General features: G+C 41.6%; 1 protein-coding gene across 2 annotated transcripts in view; it reads right to left on the reverse strand.

The window, feature by feature from the left end:
* SLC2A9 (solute carrier family 2 member 9) overlaps positions 1-21,679 on the reverse strand; it is a 56,601-nt gene extending 34,922 nt beyond the window's left edge. The window contains exons 1-6 of one of the 2 annotated variants that reach the window (XM_054391487.1): positions 21,632-21,679; positions 15,967-16,065; positions 11,834-11,994; positions 9,179-9,303; positions 8,306-8,451; positions 1,618-1,750 (exon numbers count right to left, since the gene is read on the reverse strand). In XM_054391487.1, coding sequence (XP_054247462.1) covers positions 1,618-1,750; positions 8,306-8,451; positions 9,179-9,303; positions 11,834-11,994; positions 15,967-16,065; positions 21,632-21,679 — 712 coding nt within the window. Of the gene's footprint in view, positions 1-1,617; positions 1,751-8,305; positions 8,452-9,178; positions 9,304-11,833; positions 11,995-15,966; positions 16,066-19,256; positions 19,344-21,631 lie in introns of those variants that run through there. The other variant, XM_054391486.1, reaches the window with a different exon arrangement.
* Positions 21,680-22,441: the final 762 nt, after the last annotated feature.

The following is a 22,441-nucleotide window of genomic DNA, read 5'->3' on the forward strand; positions in this document are numbered from 1 at the left end:
TTTTGAGGCAGGTGATGTTATTTTACTGCCAGCATTTTACAGTCTTTGAACTCTACCTATGAGAGGCACAGCTTCACCATCATGCTGAGGTTTCCAGGTAATGTGGCAGGATTTCCAGTAGATTCCTAGGATAAGTGTGACATTATGCAACAGCACTGCAGATGTGGATTCTTTGCTGGCCATAGCTCTGGAAATATATCTACATTTTTCTCAGGTAGAAATTAATTAGTTTAAACTTGGAACACAAATGCATTTCTCCCCAACCCAGCCATGGTGCTGCAGAAGTTCCTAGCCAACAGCCAGCCCCATGCTTGCTTATGGCTGTGCCCCTGCTGGGGGCTCTGACCACAGCTGGCAGGCAAGACCTTTCCTTCACAGTCCTTGGGAAAACTGCTCTCTGCCTCACCAAACCTCTGCTGCCACTGTAAAGCTAAAGAACTCTCCACAAACCCTTGTTGCTTTTGTGCCTTTTGTTGCGTGTTGTTTTTTTTTCTGTTTTCTTTATTTTTTCTTCTTTTTTTTTTAACACTGAACTGTGTGTCTAAATGTTTGAGGCTCCACCATTTACAGAATTCTTCTTTCCATACCCAACTCAGACATGGTGGGAGTCTCTTCATCAGTGTGCCATTTCTATTTTAGAGTGCTCACCACCACCACAACAAAAAGGGACAGTTTTTTCATTTAATAATAGAAGAAACAGGATAGAGCAAGCTGCATTAATTTCATCCTAAAAGATTATTAAACTTATGTTTCAGGGGGTGACTCACACTTTGCAAGTGATTTTCCAATCAGCTACTTAGTTACTGAAAAATGTTAAGAATTATATTCAAATAAAGATTTGGGAATAATTTTTTAAAGCTTATTGATGATCTGCAAACATTTTGGTATTATAAACAGACATCTTCCTACACTCCTATTTTTAAAGTGTCCTTATAATAAGCAAACCCAACATTCCAATATTTTCTCAGTCATAACACAACGACGTACTGGAACTTAAAACTGATTGCAGCAATTTTAGTGGGGCAGCTATGATCACACAAGCAAATTTTTTTATACAAAATATTCTGACCTGTGTCTGTGAAACTGCAGCAAGCTATATGGAAGCACTGGAAATTTTCAGCTAAATAGGTGTATGAGGTTTTTATTAGATCAGCAAAGGTAACTGAGTCACAGAAGCACAGGATCAAGCACAGTGACTATTGAAAAAAGCCCAACAAACAAACCACCAAACAAAGCCAAAACAAGGAACAGAACTGGTGTTTCTGTTAGCCAAGCTGCAAAGACTGTAGAGAAGAGAGTGTCATGAAGATTAAGCCCATCTTTCAGTCTCAAATGAACCCTGCATATAGTGGCTGATGCAGAACAACAGGATGACTTGGTTGGCTTTGTATCATTATGCATAATGCCATATAGGTTAGTTTGCTGAAGAATTTCTTTTATAGAAGCAGTTATATTTATGCACATGCAGACAAATTAAAAAAAAATGAAAGAAATATAACTGCAAAGAGAATCTCTCCTCTTGGAATAAAATTCTGCTTTACTGTGATAGCAGAATTACTTTCCAGCCTCCATCCCTACATTAAACACTCTTTGCTACAAGAGAGTAACCCATCATACCTTTCTCTGCTCTGCTTCTGTCATGTTTTTCAAGTAGGAGGTAACGAGGACTTTCAGGAAGAAAAGGCAGAATCACAACTTGTATCAATGAAGGCACAATAATGGCTCCAAATAAGTAAGGCCACCGAGATTCCTGCAAACAAATGCAAACATAAGTCAGGAATGCTACCCCTTAGTGACAGTAGAGATGGGAAAGGCTCAAACTTCTCATCTTATTGTGTCAGTGAGCAGACTGATGTCTTCTGCCTGAGCTTAGATAGCAGTTTGAACATTTCACTCTCAGATCACCTTGCTCGAGGGCCAGGGAAGATAGAATTCAAGCCATCAATCAACTGAGAAGGAAAAGAGACCCAGGGAAGCTACAAGACAGTGACACATAACACGTTTTTTCTTTCCTTCAGCATCAACAACTATATATGCAAAAGTATGATATCTGTTCAAATATGCATTCTACAAGTCATCCTCACTCACAGTAGTATCACTTGGTAGGTTTAAGAAACAGTACCATGCTGTTTTCATACAGTTACATATACCTGCATAGCCTCTTAGTCTAATGTAAATGACCTAAAATCATCCAAAAATATATATATATTTGACTCAGTCCTCTAATTGTCATAACATGGGTAAAATCCTGATAACACTTCAGCTAAGCTGCTCTTTGGCAGCTTTGGGGTTCTTGATTTGAAGCAGGCAGTGGACTTACAGCTTTTCACAGGCTGCTGGTTATGAACCAAGTTGAGGTTTCACCACAAGCCTCTTTACTCATAGAATCATGGAATTGTTTCAGTTTGAAAAGACCTCTAAGGTCATTGAGTCCAACCATCAAGCCAAGATTTCCATGGCCATTAAACTATGTCCCAAAATGCTCCAGTAAATTGTCTGGGTGTTAGCATTATCTGCAGAAATGGGGAGGAAAAGCCTTATAAAGGGAATTCAAAGAATCAGGGAAAAGGAAGGTTCCTTAACCTCTTTATGAAAGAACAGGAAAGGATACAAACTGGGCAATGCCCAGAAACAATAATAAGGTAAAGACAAAGACAGCATAGTTGTGACTTAGACATTAACACTTTGCCTCAGTAAGGAGAAGCACACAGGCACTGCTGAGAGAAATGAAAACAACCACATCTCATTTTATCTCAGGAAAAACTTAAAAGTGCATTAAGGATTTTAATTACAGGGGACCTGACTCATCACCTGCTCTGAATCATTACGAATAACATGTCAAGATAGTAAAATTTTAATTTAAAACTGTCACATTATGGATATTTGCTTAGGCTGGAGCATGAAAACCCCAGCTTTGATCTATTTACAAAAGACAGTGAAATAGTAAAGCAAGTTTAACAACCACAGACCCACTCAAAGGCTGATGTAATGAAGTGCAAGGCTGCAGAAATACAAGGCAGGGAGTAGGAAATGTGCAAAGCAGGACGTGGATTTATCAGCTGCAAATGAGACAAGATCAAACTATACTGGAATACAGTACAGCAAATGTTACCATGGCAGACACTCATCAGCTAAAATGCAGGAAGTGGAACTCACTGTGATAATTAAAAGTTGGAGAAGAAACTGGCATGGGAAAATGTCAACAGGCACTGCTGCCAGCTGAACTATTATTTGATATGAAGTTCAATGAACTATTTAAGCACAGGTTACATTTAATATTTTCACCGATCAGGAAGATTTTGATAATATTTGAAGAGACTTGCAACCCAACAAAGGCTAAGAATGTACAGATAGATACAAAAATCTTAAAAGGGAGAGCTGGATTGTTGACAGTGTCATACAACACAGATGAGAAGAAATGCTGTGCTGCTCTGTATGAGGGCATTCATTTCTGGAAAGATCTAGAGATGTCAATGCAGTATCCCAGTAGAAGATATATCTATGACAGGATCAGAAAGACTGAGTAAGGAAATATACTCAACTCTCACTTTCTCTCAACAATTCTACTTAAAAAGCATAATCTGAACATGCATCCCACTTCCCATTTCCAATTAGGTATCAACCAATACAGCACAGTCAGGGCCCTTATTTGCTCTCTGTCCCAAGCCTAATTTTCTGTGCTGTAGACATCCTCATGTCCTGCTGAGCATCCCTGACGTCAGCTGCCCCAGGGCACACTTCCCACATCCCTGAAGCCCAGAGGACTGCAGCCCTCCTTTGCATCTCCAGTATGACAGCCACAGCACCTCACAGTGCTACCGAGGGCTTGCTTATCTTTACTGCTTGAAAGGCGTGGGAGATCATACTGAAATAATAATAAATACTCACTCTCCCTTTGTCTCATTCAGTAGACAGGATGAACTGTGATGTCTCCTCAGTGAGCAGGTCTATTTACCAGTCACTATTTAAATATTAAATCTAGAATTCATGCCTTGGGGGTGGGGTTATGAAGGGTTTACTACAGTGCTGAATACTTTACAAACAGCAATGATTTGAAAAAAAAAAGAATTGTATATTTTTCTTGTGTAAAATGACACCTTTTACCCATTTTATGTGTGGTGAGCAAAGAGACAAAAGCCTCCTGTGTCCAATGCAAGATACTCAAAATGTCCAGGAACTAGTGATTTAGCATTCTCTTGTTTTTCATGTTCCTATAAAAAGCAGGAACACATTTAAAACTTCTGTTTGGCAAAGTATGCTCACACACAGAGACAAAAATTCTTACATTTAGTATAATTCCTACATGCACCACAAGTCTTACATTTGGTATAATTCCTAGATGCACCAAAATTCTTACATTTAGCATAATTCCTAGATGCCCTGAAGCATTTTGCCTCACTTCCTGTTGCAGTCCCTGAAGGATGCAGATCTCTGGCCTTTTCCCTGCCATACCTGCCAATCCCACAAAGACATTTAACGTACCCTAGGGCATCAAAATTATACTACCTCCTTATGTTCCAGCAACTGAATCTTCTCCTCTTTAAGCAGAGGCTTGGCATGAGAACTTTATATCAGAAATATTCCATTTCACATGCATAAATCACATCCGTGCTCAGAACAGACTGAGTAGACTTGGGTGTGCAAAGACTGCACAAGTCCAGCATTTCTCTGTTAATCTGCTGCTGTGCCACATAAACACTCCTAAAGGTAAAGGACAATCTCATTGGCCTGGGGCCAAGGGCTGAAGAAGCATTGAGATGGAACTAATGTCTTAGCATTGGAACTGTCTTTTCTTCCTTGAGTCAAGGGTATGGCACCGTGATGATGATCATGAGGCAGCTGAGGAATGTGTACTTCTGTATCTCAGGCTTCAGAGCAGCTACTCACATAGGGTGCAGGACAACTACCTTCCTCTTATCTTCCTTGTGCCACTACCAATGCTGCTCTACAACCTCCTCAGGCTGCAGTGGACAGTAGCCTCCTCGTCTAACAGTTGTGTCCGTGCTGGATACAACTTTCTCTTTTCATGACCATTCCTGTAACCCACTTCTGTCAACATATGTTTTAATAACAGTTATGAATTCCCTGCCTTCTGGTTTAAAACAAAGGCAACTGAGCACATGTATTTCACCTCTGTTCTGCACCTGCACAGGGATTTATTTTTCTATGTCACTACTACAGCTGTATCTCTGACAAGAAGATTACTCAAGTCTCAGTGTCTCCCCAGGTATTACACAGTACAGTGTCACCAGACTTCAGGCTGTACAATCCTAATCTAGAATTCACAGAAGTCAGCAGGAAGTTTTTGTAACTCAGTAAACTACCTTTGGATCAGGACTTAGCCTTAAAAGTGGTTGCTGTCCAAATCTCATGACCTTCTTTCTGTTAATGAAATTGCGTGTTAGATCATGTTGTACATATTATTGACTTTTATCCAATACTCAATGCTCTGGTATTAAATCTGTTGTTCAGCAGTAAGTCTAAAAATACATAAATAAATGTATATCTCCATATTTCTCTCTCTTCTATAACCACACTTCCACTTCCCCATTCAGACAAATCCTCTCCTGCAAGATGTTCTCCTTCTCAAACACAAAACTGCAATATTTGAATACTACATACGGCCAATGAGCCATGTGTTGTTCCTAAAACTTCAGGAATTGAAATCTCACAGCACAGCTTTAATAGACTGAAACTCATTTGGAGATACAAAGACTCACAGCTGTTTTCCCATGCATTACTTAATAAGTTCTGTACAGAAAAGGGATGAATAAATACCTTTGTGTCTGTCTGGGGGAGCCAATAAAAGCTTGATTTATAATCTCTAGTAAATACACAGTCTCAGCTGGTCCACAATAGATGCAAGCAAAATTCCTCATTTAATGTCTCTGTTACAAATACATCAACACCCACCACATCCCACCAACAGGGTTGATGTAACAGAGCTGATCTTCTCTTCCCATGGGTACTGCTGAACTGTGCATATGCAACAACCCAGAGGGTTCTGGCAGCATTTCTGTACTCTTGTCAGCACCACCAAGGCCATGTGTATCTAGCCTGGTGGCTAGAATGGGGCAACATATTTGGGCATGTTGCTTAGTTAAAGTCTTTGAGTTCAGATTTAAAAGTCTTAGGAAATCACTTTCCAAAAGCTCAACATGAATACATTGAGTTCTTTGCACAGTAAACTGTTATATACAATTCTGTGTGCACTTAGTGTTTCACAGAATCACTGAATGGCTAAGGTTGGAGAGGACCTCTGGAAGTCATTTGGTCCAACCTTTCTGCTCAAGCAAGAAGATTGGAGATTATAGGTATATAATATCTCTTATATAGATACACATAAACTATAGCCAGCTGCCCAGGGCTTTGTCCTTCTGAATATCTCCAAGGATGAAGACACCATAATCTCTCAAGGCAACTTGTGCCAGCACCTGGTCACTCTCACAGTGAAAAAAAAACAAAAACAAAACCAAACCAACCAAACAACAACAACAAAACACCAAACAAAAAAAAAAAAAACCAAACACCAAAAAAACCCCAAACAAACAAGCAAACAAAAAAGGAATAGGATTGCCCAGTATTGACCCCTGAGCCACACCACTAGCAGTCACTGCACTTTATATTTCTAAAATATAGATAGTCAGAATAGAGATGTTACTTTTTCTGTTCTACACAGTCAGATGTCTGAAACCATTGCAAACAGGACATGTTAGGAATTTGAGTGATTCTGGAAAATGGTAAACTAGTGGACGCTTTTGGCCTACTCTAAAGGAAGTTACAAATGCCCTTCCATAGTCTGTAAATAGCATACATCTATGAAGTATAAGTTACTTTTATTTCCAGTATACTTTATGCATATGTCTCATTGCCACAAGAACTCTTGGTTCTATATGACGAAATAAAATTTCACTCATATCTTGAAAGATAAGTATCTTTAACTCAAAAGTGTTCAAAAGACCTCACAGAAAATTATGAGGATTTATACTTTGGGAGGAAGGGAAAGGGAGAAGGTAATTGAGAAGAGTAAGAGCAATCTGAAACCATAGAATAAGTATTTCCTATTAAAAATATCTCAAACACACAACAAGGAAATAGGAATTTCCATGACACATCACCTTAAAAAGTGTGTGCATGCTTCAAAACAGCAAAAAAACCCCATCAGACCAAAGAAACCCTATTACATAAGAGCTGACGTGTTTTAAGCAGTTAGATGAGCCTCTTGACACTTAAGACATTTAAGCCTTCAAAGGAAGAGAATAGACATCTGTAGAAACCACAAAGTGAAGGTCAGCAAAAGCCATTTTAAGCTTTTCTTAAAATGGGTTGCTTTGGAGGGTTGGGGCAGGGGAGTGATCTGTCCTTCAGTAATGGATAAATTGAATCAAAGCATCTGCCTTCATGAGAGTAGGACAGGATAAGTAAGCCCAGGACTAAAGGGACAGAATAGCAGCACTGGTCAAACAAAAATAAAAGTGTCAGGGAGGATGGTATCATGTATTCACAAAGGAGTTGAATTTGGATGGACAAAGGAGGACAAGCTCTCTCCTCACTTTTCACCAATTTACTACTTTTGCTGGTTGTCAGAAGAGATTCTTAGTTCAGGTTTCATCGTGAGCAGATTGCTGCAGACATTTCCTCTGCACTGCCTTGAAGATGCATCTCCAGATGAAAAGTACTTCCAAGTGCCAGCCTGAATATACCTTGACTTCATTTATTCAGAGTAATGATGACATCCAGTGGCCACCAAGATAATCTCAGTCTACAACAGTAGGATAACCTCTTATATCAGAACAGATAATCTCTTTCCATAAAGGTATATATTAACTCTGTTCTTCCACCTCCTAGTCTAAAAGTAGGAGTTACAAGGAACACTCTAGTCACTATATAAGAGTCTTTCTATTCAGGTCCTCATATGACCTCTAACCAAACCTTTTTCAGTCCTATCTCACATTGAGAAATGAAAAATTAAAAAAAAAAAAATCTGAAGCATTTCTATGGCACTCACAGAACCTGAAAAACAGCAAAAACGCACACACATCAAGAAAGGAGCAGTGGAAAAGGGGAACCTGCATCTGCACCACATAAGCAACCCAAGCTGTTAGAACCACTTCCACACCTACCAAACTCAGTCACACATACACAGTTTTTAAAGACAGAGAAGAAACCACTTTTCAAAGTGCTTCAGAACAGAAAACCAATGTTTCTGTTTTCCACTTCTGAAAGGAACTTAGCTACAATATGAAAATGTAACACTTTAAGCATGTTTGGGTTCTCTCATAGAAAACACTTGTTAAATACTTACTTGTCCAAATATTTCTGGCAGCCCCAAGACTTGACCAGTGAAAACACCAATACAGATGAAAATGGCTGTGACCTGACCCAATGAACCACGGATTTCCTTAGGAGATATTTCACTCAAATACATGGGAAGGGCACTTAGAGAAATGCCTAAGAAAGAAGGGAAAAAACAGATATTAAGTCAAATTGCCTTTTCATTGTGCCAGGTACAGAACAGGTGTCTATTGAAAGGAGTCTGAGTGCTAATCTGCTAACAAGAGTAGCATAAAACCATGCAAAGAACATAATTACATCTATCCACAGATATGAATTATCTTCTCTACATGTCTAATTACTCTTGCACCATTTAATAACCATGGGATTGATTATCTGTAACAGATCTACAGTGGTGTGCGTAGGATTCTGTTTGATGAGTAGCACTAAAGGTTACTCAGAGATAAGAGTCACCAAGAGAACAGATTTTAAATTGGCTCAGCCCAAAGCAAGAAAAATCATGTTAGTACTGGTGCAGGTAAGGAAAGAAAACCCCAATGTGTCAAGCTGACAGAGCTGACACTCAGATGGAATATTTTTACTGTAAATGGCATTAGCAGATTTGCTTACAGCTGCAATGAACTCTTACTAGCAGGATTTTTGTGACACGCACTGATGGGGCTGGAGGAGTACAGGGAGTGACATAACCAAGGCGGACAGCAGCAGCTAATATCCATTCCCTTAGGTCTTCTCCAAACATCATTACCCCAATCTTTAGTCTGCTGTTTTGGCCCAGTGCAATCAGTGTGGCTAGTTCCTGAAATGCCTCTAAATGTAAAGAAAGATCTAACTGGGGGAAAGGAGGAAGATTATGGAAGGTATGTCCAGCATGATCAAAGCTTACCTGCATCAACACCCATTATAACACGGCCCAGTATGAGCATTTCAAATGACCCTGCCAGCAAGGAGAGGGACATCAACAATGCAGCTGTCACTGCAAACACATTATTGAGCAGCAGGGTACATTTCCTAAAAGAGGAAGATATTTTATGTAGGTACCAACCTCACAACAGTAAAATCTAATATTTTTCAAGCACACTAGGCTATTAAATATCCATGAATAAACCCAAAAAATGCCTAACACTGCCTTTTAGACATTTTGTAGGGTACTAGGCTCAGATGGATACAGTTCCAAACCTATACCACAGCTTTAAAATAAAACATATCATAGTTAACTGAAGAGCTTTACTTCAAATGCACAGCAATTACCCATCCTACACATCCTAAGAACTTAAGTGCCATGCCTGAGGCTCTCTATATGAACACAAACAGGAGTACTGCTAGCTGAGCACACAGCATTTGTCACAAGCTGCTACCTCCTGAGCCAAACAGCAAGCTTTGCAACTTGGTGCCAAAACTGGTTCCTTCTGAGTGACTATCTGTGCTGCTGCAGGAATGTAACACAATCCTGTAACCAGCCTGAAGTAGTCCTAAGAGAAGAGCCATTTGTTCAGCAGAAATCAGTTTCTGTAAGCATTCCAGCTGAGGCAGCCAGTTTATGCATCAGCTACACATGAATGGAGTTAAGCTTTAAGGATTTTTTCTGCCTTTTTCTTTTTCTAACGCATTTTCAATGTTAAAACTACTTGAGAATCTCTTCCTCAGAAGAGGCTTTTTACAGAATCACATATAATTAATCTCCTCTGATTTCAAGGTTGTTTGCTGTCTTGATACTGAACAGTTCCAGAGGTCAGAACAGAATTCTAGCAGCTATGTGCCCTCCATGGCTGCAACAACTTTAATTATGGAGTTGATTAAAGAATCTTTTAGTCTAAAACTCACTAGGAAAACAACAGAATTAAAAATCTCACCCAAAATGCATCGTTTTCTCAAAATTCAGACTCTAGTAGCTCCACTCAGGAGCAAATATGATACAAAATACTACACAAGAAGTATAGTAAGAAAGGTAGCTGTTTAAATAAGAAGCTGTGTATTCTTTAAACTAAGTGTTTAAATGAAAGTCAGTAACAGATTCAGTACTGGATCAGCATTTCAGCTACAGCTGATGACTTCAGAATAACAAAGTGGCAGCATTATTAAGCTAATCCAGGTGAATTCCTTTAATTGCTTCAAACGGTTCACTGTGCTTGAGGAAAGTCTCTCCTCTCCTGCAAATGCCCTCCCAGCAGTGTGCTTAGCAATCCACTGAGCATATTGCTCTGGGTGTTGAGGACACACAACAGCAGCTGCTCTTCAGTAGAAGAGAATTTCAATTATGAAGCATCAAAGCTACATCTGAACATGGGATTTATGCTCATGTGGATGAAAGCTCTCTTTCTAAAGAAAAAATTGCTCTACATCTCTCTTGAAGTAAGTAGGGCCTAGGAATCCAGTAATTTGGAAATTATGTTATTAACTTTACAGCAATATGATTCAAGGATGCTCTTTTAAAAGTCATACATTATTTCTGACTAATGCTTTTGATCCCCCTTACTTCATTATTCTGTGTCAGTGTAAATGGAGCTCAGCTTCATCACACACACAACCCTCCAACCTACACTTGAACAATTCAATGGCAAAGTATTTTCTTGTTCTGTCAACATTTCATAATGTGCTCCTCAGTTACCACACCAATATGTCAGTCTGGTTTCCTAGACGAGACAAACACACTGCAGTGTGAACAACAGACTAAAGAACCACACTGTGATGAGCAGCCTTTAGCATCCTTGAGAGATGCAATTCCTTCCCATCTCTAATCACATACTCATACACCATATCTGCAAGAGAGCTGTTTTCATGGTTTAACAGGGATGAACACACACAGGGGCAGAGCCTGAAGGATTTAAAGCTCTGCCCTAGAAACATGAACTGCTTCCATCAAAGTGGTAGCCATCACTTGAACAAAACTGCACTTCACCAAAAATTCAAGCCATCTATGAACCTATTTTAAAATTCACTTTTTAATACAGAAAGGAAGAAACAGTGACAATTCTGGGAATTAATCAATCTAAGCCAAGCATATTTTCACATATTTAATGACTGTGTAAAAGCCAAATTGATGATTTACCTGCAAAGCTTAAAAATGAAATGCAATTAGGAAAAATACATAAGAATTTAAAATCAAATGATGACGTGAAGGGACAGAATAAATGAATAAAGAATGGATAATATATTTACAGAGCAGAGAATATTGACTTGCTCTAAGCATGAAATGGAGAAGGTGAAATATGGGATGTGGAAGAGTTGGGAGAATGACAGAATCCTAGGAGAGCACCATCTAAAGTGTTGGAAACAGTGAAAACAACCTTCTTGACATCTCAACCCTTTGTCCATTCAGAGCAAATGGCTTCTGTGACTCAAATGATACACAGTAAGGCCAGAGGAAAAGGTACTAATTTAAATCCTGGAAGTGTGGAACTCTTAGGAATGAGCTTTCATAATTTGAAGAAGTTTAAATTTTCACTCTGGTGAGGAGTTTTAAAAAAAATAAAATTAAAGTCTTCAGGAAAGACTGTGTGAGAAGATGCCTTAGAAAATGCAAGTTTTCCAATACACTTACCGTCCAAAGAACTTCACAATTGGGGTGACAATAATGGCACCCACAAGGCCACCAATGGCAAAAATAGAAACAGTTATGGACCAGAGGAGAGTTAATGTGCTTTCATCCACTGAGAAGCCATATCTTCTTTCCCAAGTTTCATTGTAAAACTTCTTGATATACTGAAAGAAGATACATAACAATACATGTTAAAAAAAAAAGAATAAAAATCACACTTTAAGATCACAACTGAGAGAAGCAAAATCAAAAGCGCAGTAGCTTGCTTGCAGGAATCACCCTTGCTCTTCTACCTCCCCCCCCCCCCCAAAAATAATAGGGCCTCACTTCTGGATACAATAGTTGCAATAGAGGCAGTCAAAGCATACATATATTTAACTACATGTTGGACATAAACAAGGAGGGGAAGAAAACCACAGGTAGAGATGAATGTAGAACAGGCTTGTAAAACAGAAACTCCTATCAAGTGGAGCGTGTTTCCAGTGAGGTTGGTGGTACAACATTAACAACTGTTGGTGTTAGCCTTGTAGTGCACACACATATAACCACATCAGCCAACCTGCCCTTGAGTAATCTGGTTTAGTAAAAGTACCTGCAAAGTACCTAAGAAAGGTGGAGACAGAACCTACCCTTTACTGCCTTTGTTCTATTAAGGTTTTTTTGCCCCAAATTAAAAAGAGGACAGAAATGTTTGTCCAATCCCATCTGTTTCTACACAAACAGAAAGAAGGAGAGAAGAAGGAGAGAAGGCGAGAAAAAAGAGAAGAAAAAAGAGAAGGGAAAGGGGGAAAGGGGGAAAGGGGGACAGGGGGACAGGGGGACAGGGGGACAGGGGGAAAGGGGGACAGGGGGAAAGGGGGACAGGGGGAAAGGGGGAAAGGGGGAAAGGGGGAAAGGGGGAAAGGGGGAAAGGGGGAAAGGGGGAAAGGGGGAAAGGGAAGTCACTTTGGTGCTTGGTCCATTTAGAAGAATCTCACAGTAAACTTCTAAATGAATCTCTTTAACACAAATACTCAGATTATATTTAGATTCAGATATCTTCTTGTTTATTGTTAATTTCTGATAGTTCTGAATATTAAGAGAAAACATTTTTAGAACACCATTAACATTTCTTGCTAATGGTAACGGTTAAAAATAGCTCACAAATTATTCTCCCCCTGTGTTATGTCTAATTTTCTCAGCACAGCTTTGTTATTTACAAGGAGATGTCAAATAGGTGCAAATACTCAGGAAAAGAAAGCACAAACTAAAGCACTCAACAGTAACAGACAAATGTGCTGGTTTGTACATCACCTGTCCCTGGATTCCCATCTCCAATAAATGGGAAGCTAATAACACATAGAGGTTTTGAGGGCTTGCACATGAAACAGACCAGATCTGTTACACAAATCCACTGGATTTTAATCCATTTAATGCTGTGGAAAGGCTCCTTTGGCATTTTAATTAGCCATATGAACAATGCTAATGGCTTGAGCCTGTGTAAAAAAATTTTATCCACTAAGCAAGGACTACAAGGAACGGGAGCTGACTGATACCAGTATCTTATATCCTGCTGCTTCAGTTCCTCAAGTTAGGTAGTAGTAGGAAATATGAATGGAATATAAGGAATATACATTTTTAAAATTTATCAATATAAGTGATGTGTTTTAAATATAAGGGAAATATTTTTCTGTATCTTTATCAGTAAATAACTTACATCAAAGGAAGAGCTGGACTGGTCTTAAGAAAAATGGTCTTACCCATAGTTACACAGATCACACACATACAATGACAACTGAACTGACAGACCCAGCTGGCTGTGCATTTTTCAACAGTCTTACTCTTCCAGATCAGCTCCAAAGCTGCAGCTGCCTGTGGGGAAGGGGCAAGCGCTGCACTACAGTAAGCAGTGGAGACTTCGCTTCCCGCACAGAGCACAAAGCACATCATTGTTCTACAGACCTTGCCCACCACCAGTCTGTGGGATGAATTGTTGAAATTCAGTAAAAAGAAAAACTAAACCAAACAAAAAACCAAAACCAAACAAAACATCTTCAGCTTGTATTCAATTAAAGCATTTGTCTCCCTACTGCTAAATGCTCCCATACGCTTTTAATAAGTTCTGGTAATTCTTTGAACAGGTCCAGGGAGAATTCTAATTCTGGGTTTCTGGTGTGGCCAAGCACACATCTGATGGGCTGCTGCTCTTTCCCATGGAAGAGTAGGGGACTGAGTGAGGCATGATCTCTGCTCTTCACAAAGCTGGTGCAGTTTATTCCCCGCTTGCGAAAAAAATGAAAGTTGGACTGACTCTACCTTACAAGATGACCTGCAGTAAAATTCATTGATGAGAATTGCAGGAGTTTTCCCCTGTGGTTTGGTGAGCTGGCACAGATTAGCCCTGCAGCTAGAAAAAACGACCAGAAGCCACTCTACTGTTTTACTCTTGAACTACACAACTGTGTATTCCTTGTCAGCAGGACTACACCTTAGCCATAGCTAATGCATGGCTTAACATGAAGATAAAAGACATATTCCTAATCAAACACTGAAGCACCACACACTGAAAAGGGACACTTCATACATGTCAACAGTATGATCAAAGCCATCAGCATGGTGCCCAGTTTCAGTCCAAAATCAACAGTAAAGGTTTCAAGGAAAAAATGGACAATCCTGGAAGCATTACTACCCACAACACTTGGAATTTAGCATTTGTAACAGTATGGTTGCACCTTCAACCACACTCTGATCACCACTATCCTCTATCACATGGTTCAAGCCCAGTTGTCTTAGTGTTGTGAAAGAGTACATCCTATAATCCTTTCTTCCCTTTATTCCTACAGAAAAGGACAGAAGAACTGATTACCAGGACAGCTCATTTATAAAACGGCACTTAAGAGCTTAGAAATTGGATCATTCTCACTGCTCTCTTGACAGTACTGAGGCAATGCAGAAAGGATATCCAACATCAGGACAATCAATAACACTGCTCACTGAATTGCATCTTCCTTCTGATTTCTTCTAAGTTGTGTTTGTCTTCTGATGACTGCAAGGTGAACTGATGCCTAGCTGTATCATGCCAGACTAAATATCCAATTTGTTCAACTCTGTGTTACTGGTACAAAAGTTACCAGGAACTTACAAAAACTCCCAGAATGTATGAGGGAGGCAATTAAAACTTCCCAGCCCTAGCTTCTTCCTAGTCCTCTGTGCTGTCAACACCAAATAAAATTTGGTGTTTACCAAATAAAATATACATATGAAATATAAATTAAAAAAATCTTATTTTATTACTTGCCTAAATATTGCACCCAACTTTAATGTGACCTATCTGTTTCAGTGGAAACCTAGCCACACATTTTATTAAGGAAAGGAACTATTTTGAAATGGAATTTCCACAGTTAGCTCCCCAAATTTACTTGCTACTTTTTCCAAATAGTGTTGCTTTCAGCTCCTCTGAACTCCTTGCTGCTGTGCTTGACTGCAATAAGAGGATCTTTAGGAGCTAGTGTAAAAACAATATGTTCAGACTTTGATTTGTGGTAATTGATATTTTAATGAAACCCTCCCAAATATTGTACACTGATGTAACAGTACTCTAGTCATCAAATCTGTTCCATATGTTGCAGCCAAGAGATGGTCAACACAGCAGTTTTGAATTCAGAATCAAACAAGGCATCATCGCAAGACACAGAAGGAGAGGTCTATTAATAATTTAAAGGGAAGCTGGAGAAATTATTTGAATCAGTACTGTGGGAATGAAATGTTGTGCAACTCTGCAGAAGGGGATGATATGAGGAGAAGCTGCTGAACATGTACATACAGCTTACAAAACACTCACTAGCCAGAAATAAAGAATTAAAGCCACCTTATCACACAAAAGTGTGCAAGATTTAGTATTGGTCTGGGCTTGGAGAGAATGATAAGCAAACCACATGAGCCCACTCACCTCAACAGCCTTGTTTCCTGACAGGTATTGTGTTTATGTAGCAGTGGACAGCAAAAAGATGCTTTCGGGCAAAGAGAAGTTCGCGTGGGGGATTTAACCTCTTCTACTACTTCAGGAGGATTATCAGAGCAGGGTGTTGAGCAGCACACAAGAGCTGGACAAGGCTGCCCTCTAGCGGTGACAAATCCCAGTTCTGTCAGTCACTTACCACTGCGGGAGCGTTCACCACCGAGAGGTTGTACCCATAAAGGAAAGACGAGCCAAACGCGCCAGTTAAAGAGGCTACGATAAGACTCCCAGACCAATTCTGCAAAACAAAAGAAAGATGCAGTCATTGTTAGTATACTTTAACACACCCCAAGCTTTAAATACCCCTTACACTGTCTTGTGTACCTTCTGCAGGCAGATGTCCTTGCTACAGACACCAAACCCCTAATTTTAACATCTGGGAACTGGCATTATCTGTAATCCAGCAAAACTAAATGGCAGAAAGTAATACTAGGAAAGGCAGAAAAGACCCCAAAATTCAAAATGCCTCAAATCAAAGCAGCCCTTCTATTCAAAAGTTAACATGCAAGAATTGTTAGTGAAAGTGAGCTAAAAAAAGGGTGAGGGGGATGAATGGAGGAAATCCAAGAAGGGAGAGGTACAGGTATGCTGCTGGGGAAAAAGGGCCAATGTTGTCTCTACTGCAGTGTGTGCATGTGGCACCAAATTACTGTTGGAGAATGCACCTGGGTTACAAAACCTGGTTTGTAGGCATCATTTTAATTTTTTTTTTGGTCCCAATTTCACTAATCCTTACATTTGTGACAGTGGGGGAGCACACCATCTCACAGGTTTTCACCTAAGTCAGTCCTCCCCACAGACTTGTTGCCTTGAGTATGTGCTACTGCTTGTTTCTTTGTGGCAGTGAAATGTTGCAGATAGCAGCTGCCTTTGCTGAGAAGACACTTCTCCAGCATTTGACTTTCTAGTGTGGAGACTGGTGGGATGCTTGCAGCAGAATTTGTGAGGTTGGAAGAAGTTCAAATGTTCACTTACGTCTCAGTAAATGTTATCTGAGATGCTGTCACTTCACATTTACTGTTCCTTGGACTGCAGCAAGGGGATGTGTTTCAGACTGTTGTTGTAGACTCACTATGATCCATGAGGAAGGGAGGATATACTTGGGTGCTAGGGCAGGGACTGCAGTTTACAACCCAGTACACCTGGTGTCTCTCAGTCTGTCACACTCTGTACCTGCCACTCCTGAGGGCTCAAAACACATCCTGTGGGACAGCTGAGTGTTTTTAACTTCTTCCACTCAACGTGGGAACTTTCTAAGAGATTACATGGTTCATTAACCAGCCTGTTTTCAGGCAGGTCAGGAGGAAGTGTACATGGGGAAGGAAAGACTTGTGCAAGAAATGTGTCTCATTGAGTTCGTTACATAAGCCAAATAGAATTCATTACTATTAGCCAGCTTCTTAAAATGAACATTATACACACAGAGCTCTGCACCATTGCTTTGGTAGTAAAAAGTAGAAATTCTGACCTAAGATTTTCTTTAGTTTCCAGTGGTAACACCTCATATTAGGTGAGGACTATTTCTCTACTATACACAAGTGTTCCTACACATAGGAGAAACTAATACTACTGTGAACTAATGATGTGGAAGAGAATATCATTGGAGGTCTGCCAGGCTGCTCCCAAAGGGTTCACAAATGACAAGCTGAAATTCAGAAGTGCTACATAGTAATCTTGATGCAGTATTGCTAAAGGGCTCTACTCCAACAATGTTAGAGCCATCATAATAAGAATCCTGCAAACAAAACCTTTCAGATCATATAGCCTAGAGTTTAATAAAAACTCCAGTGGGTGCTTAAACCTTTCCATACACACAAATTACATGCACTAATTAGCATTAGATGTTAAATGAAAGCTAATGCAGAACCAATCACAGTACTGCCAAATTAAAAAACCTCACATCCACTTTATTTTCAACTGTTGCAAACGACTGGATTTAGAACCTACTTCAATACCAAGAGTTTTTGAAGCATATAGCCTGCTGCAGAAAACCTCAGGCTTACTGGGTTCAGAGTTTTACAGCTCTTGAAACATGAACTTCGACTTCTCCATGACCTGTCTCTCCATACACTGCTTTAAATATTTGCTCAAGCTTCAGCAACACCAGATAAAAGACGAAAGCACAATGAAGCAAGAACGTGGAAAAAGATAAATCAAACTGTTGCTCAGAAATGTATTAACCCCGTGGCAATGCTAGCAAAAGGAAAAACAAAACAAAGCAGACCCGAATGTGTTTTAACTGTGACTGGGAAGCAAGAAGGTGACCACACCTCCCTCACAGGTGTTCCTTGACTTCCCCGGCCATGCATACTGTCACCAGCACAAGGGCAGGCAGGTGTGACTGTCAACACAGCAATAAGTGTTCAGTCCAGAAAGCTGCATGTCACTTCACAGCAAAGACCTCCAGATACCTGAGAACTGCTTACTTGTGACTGTCCATATTTTCAGTCTTATCACAGATAAAGGCAACATACTCTGAAAGGTGCTTTTCCTGCCTGGTTCAGCAGGCAGAGTAACTTTTCTGTCGGCTACTATGAGTCTTACATTGTCTTCGTTTGTTTTAACGCATGACAGTTTGCATTTCAGTTTTCAAAACACAGTTTAGAGCATTACAGTTTGGTTCACTCTAACCCCCTTCTCAGATTTAAATTCTACACAGTAGTGTCAAACATTGCACGCACACACAAGGAAGTTTCAGTATTCTTAAAAAGGTATTGCTTTTCCATTGACATTGGACAGATGGATTTTGGGGCGCCTTACCCGATACTTCAACGAGATCCAGAGCTACGAAAGCACCACGTACCCCGGGAACCTCAAGTCCCGAGCCAGTCGCTGCTGACAGGTGTGGTTCCCTCGCCTGCTCTGCCCCCAGGGCTCCGGGAGGAGCTCGGAAAGTCAGGTACCTTCATCTCAGGTCTGCCCTTGTCCTCGGGTCTACCCAGTAAAGGTGGTGTGGGGAAGGAGCAGAGTGTGCCCTGCCTTCTCCTTCTTCCACCGCCGGTCGCTGCTGCTCTCCCCGTGCCCCACACCGACCCCAGCGCTGCCCTCCGCCCGTCCTCTGGGTCCCAGCTTGGCCATGGTATTTTTAGGGCTGCACCCGCCCCTGACCGCCTCTGCCCCAACACCAACAACTTTCCAAGCGGGTACGAGCTCTATCTTGCTCTCGGGAGATTCACGGAGGGTTACTCCGGCTCCCACACCCACCGTGCACCAGCCTCGCTGCTCCCCCGTGCGCACCAAGCTGGGAACCGACTGACATCACCCCGTTCTCCGGGCCGACCGTTCCCGACGCACGGGCAGCGCACGCCGAGCTGCCTGTCTGCCTGCTCCTCTGGGCTCACTCCAGCCCCGCCGACCACCCGCAACCGCGACAGTCAGCCCGAAACAGGTCCCCCTGCCGGAGACGCTACGCTGCACCGCGCTACTTACGCTCCCTCCTGAACGGCGGTGGCGGCCGCTCCCCTCTCCCCGTGCCACCAGCGTGTCCCCCTCTGCCGGCCCCGCCGCTCGGTCCATGCCGCTGCCTCACGTGCAGAGCGGCCAAGCATCGCCCCCGGGCCGCGAGCGGGGCACTACGGGGGCGCGGTCCCGGGAGGCGGTGGCCGCCGCGGCGGGGCCGTGCCTAGCGTTTGGAGAGGGTGGGGGGATGCCCAGGAGGCCCTGGGCAGGTTTAGCAGCGCCGGCTACAGGAGGACACGACTCCTGGGAAGCGGGGGTACAAGCGGCAGCGGGCCAGGGACTGCGGGCAGAGCCCCGGCTCGTTTTCCTGCTGCTAGCGTGTGCCCGCCGCGGCTGCCCGGCAGGCTGCTTCTTTCGGCAGCGGTTCACCCAGCGAGAAGGGAAGCGTTCACGACTGGTGTCGATCGCGGCCTCCCCTCCGAGCGGCACAGCGGCTGGGGGATCACGGCTGGGGAGACTGGCCCCACGCCGCGGATGCTCCATAGAAACTATGGCTGCCGGAGCTGCCAGTCCACACGGAAGAGCCTCCCGTGATGCCGAGGCTGCGAAGCGAACATGCCGCAAGACTTGCAACCAATTAAGATGTTAACATCAGGTCGCAGGGATGCTCCATAGCCCTGAGAGGTTTAGATGGGACCTCTTACACTACTAACAGGGTGATTAGACCTGCTACCCTGATAAGACAAAACCCCTCAGCTGTTATTTTTGAAGATGCCTATTTGCAAATGGAATTATCCATTTCCATAACTATTCCAGGAGTTAAACTTCACATTCTAGTTGGCAATGGATGAGCTGAGCCGCATTATCATGCTTCATCTAATGACACTGGTCCTCTACAACTTGCTGAAAGGAAGCTAGAGTTAAGTAGGGGTCAATCTCTTCCCCCTAGTACAAGTGACAGGACAAGAGGAAACAGCTTCAAGTTGCACCAGGGCAGATTTAGGTCGGACATTAGAAAAAAACTCCTTCACTGAAAGGATTCTCAAAACTGGAACAGGCTCCCCAGGGAATGGTTGAATCCTCATCCCTGAAGGTGTTTCAAAGAGGCACAGATGTGGTGCTGTGGGACATGTTTTAGCACAAACCTTGGAAGAGTTAGAGAATGGTTGGCCTGGATGATCTTCAGGGTACTTTCTAATGAAAAACCAGTTCTGTGACTACAGGTAATAATTGGTGTAGATCTGCACTGTTTCTGCTCCCCACATGCTACATACCTCACAAATAGCTCAGAGCCCTCAAAGACCAAATAGGTAATACCATAAAGCACCTCAGCTTTGACAGAATATTGTGATGCAGCAACTTTGAAGTGCCATTGTCTCAGACCAAGCTGAGCAGTGTTTGAACAGAAAGTCAGGTGCTCCTTGCTAACATGGAAAATTGTTGTACATATTGGGAAACAGCAGCATAGAGAAATGAGAATTTATAATCTCTTTGAATGGTCATAAGCAGTAAAAGTGTCAAGTTAGAAGAATCAAACCTCTAAAACAAATGGAGTTTATTTGAGATAAATCAGACCTCTATTTTATTTAGTTTCCTTTTAAACAGCAGAGTGCAAGCAAATAGGTTCCCTTTGCTCAAATCGCCATGTTCCCATGGAAGAAAAAAGAACATTGTTTTGCTTTTTCTGTGTCAAAACAGAAGGGAAAATAAAGGAAATACTCAGCTTTGAGGGTTCTTGCATAAGAAAGGTGTCAGAAAAAAAAGCAAAGCTTTTTTTCCCCCCACGGAATACATAATCCCAAAATTTCCTTTTGAAGGCTCAGAAACTCACCTCTAGAATGTTACTACTGGCCTTGATGACAGAGTTCCTCCCATAAAAGGGAGGCACTCAGCTATCCCAAAGTCAAGTAATCCCTGAATGGTTTGCCTGAACCAGTTTTTGGCTAGTTCAAACCCAAACATACATCGAAAGAGAAATATAGGGGAAAAATGGGAGACCTGTGGTACAGTCTCACAGTAATCCCATTAGCAACCCAGGTGCCAAAGGCAGATTAGAATGGAACCAGCAGTGTTCTTGTGTTTAGGACACTGAGCCTTTTTCTCCAGGTATTCATATGGGTCTGAATAGCAAATTCTGCCTCCAGTCCCCAAGCAGCAAACACAGAATCATAGATTTGTTTTGGTTGGAAAAGACCTTTAAGATCATCAAGTCCAACCATTATCTAACTCTACCAAGTCTGGTGTTAAACCATGCCCCTTAGCATCACATCTCTGTGATGGGAATTCAACCACCTCCCTTGGGAGCCTGTTCCAGTCTGAGAGCCTTTTCAGTGAAAAAGTTTCTCCTAACATAAACATGTATTGAGAGAAGAGTTGGGGAATTCACTCACCATATTTTTCTTCACCACCTTACTTTCCTTCATCTCACCATTGCTTTGCTGTTTGTTCTCCATTCTTCTTTCTATGTAGAAAGGAGAAAAGAGGGACAGTTGTGGTACTGTTCAGGTGAGACAGATTGGGCTGTTGTGGTTTTTTGGCTTGTTTTAAATAAAAATCTTAAATCTGACCTAGGAAAGACTTGAAAAAGCTCACAAGAAGTTTAGCTACTCTTTTCAAAAGTCAGATCCTTGCTCAGGAAGGTGTAGCAGCCCCAGATGTAATGCAATTAAAACCAACCAAAACATACATGTTATGTTTAAGTAGTCCACTCATAAGGTGGCATGCTCTGTGGAGCAGATGCAGAAGTTCCTAGCCCAAATAAAATGTGAAGGGGAAAAAGCTACAGTATCAGGCCCACCAGTAGACACTGTCTCTATTAGAATAGTAGCATCAGACCCACTGCAGCTGTAAAAGAAGTTTAGATGTTCAGGTGGTACATACTATGGTTGGGCTGCATCCAGGACATTTGGATTAATTGGTAGTCTGCTTCTGATGATTCTTAGACCTCATATTGTCTGGGGCACTGCCTGAGTGTGTTTGCAAAGGAGGGGTCTGTCTACTTACTGCTCTGTCAAGAATATTCTTGCCACAACATCATTGTGTGTGCTTTAATAATGTCAAAGAATATTTTAATCCTCATTTATGTTACTAAATTGATTTCTGGGAGCTCAGAGAGGATGGAGTATCTGTTATTTGCACTATGCTTCATTATATGACATTGGCAGTCTGGCAGTCTCTTCAGTTCTTAATTACCTGGCAGCTTATTTAGCAATATA

Source organism: Indicator indicator, chromosome 23 (assembly GCF_027791375.1).
Source record: "Indicator indicator isolate 239-I01 chromosome 23, UM_Iind_1.1, whole genome shotgun sequence".
Taxonomy (NCBI): domain Eukaryota; kingdom Metazoa; phylum Chordata; class Aves; order Piciformes; family Indicatoridae; genus Indicator; species Indicator indicator.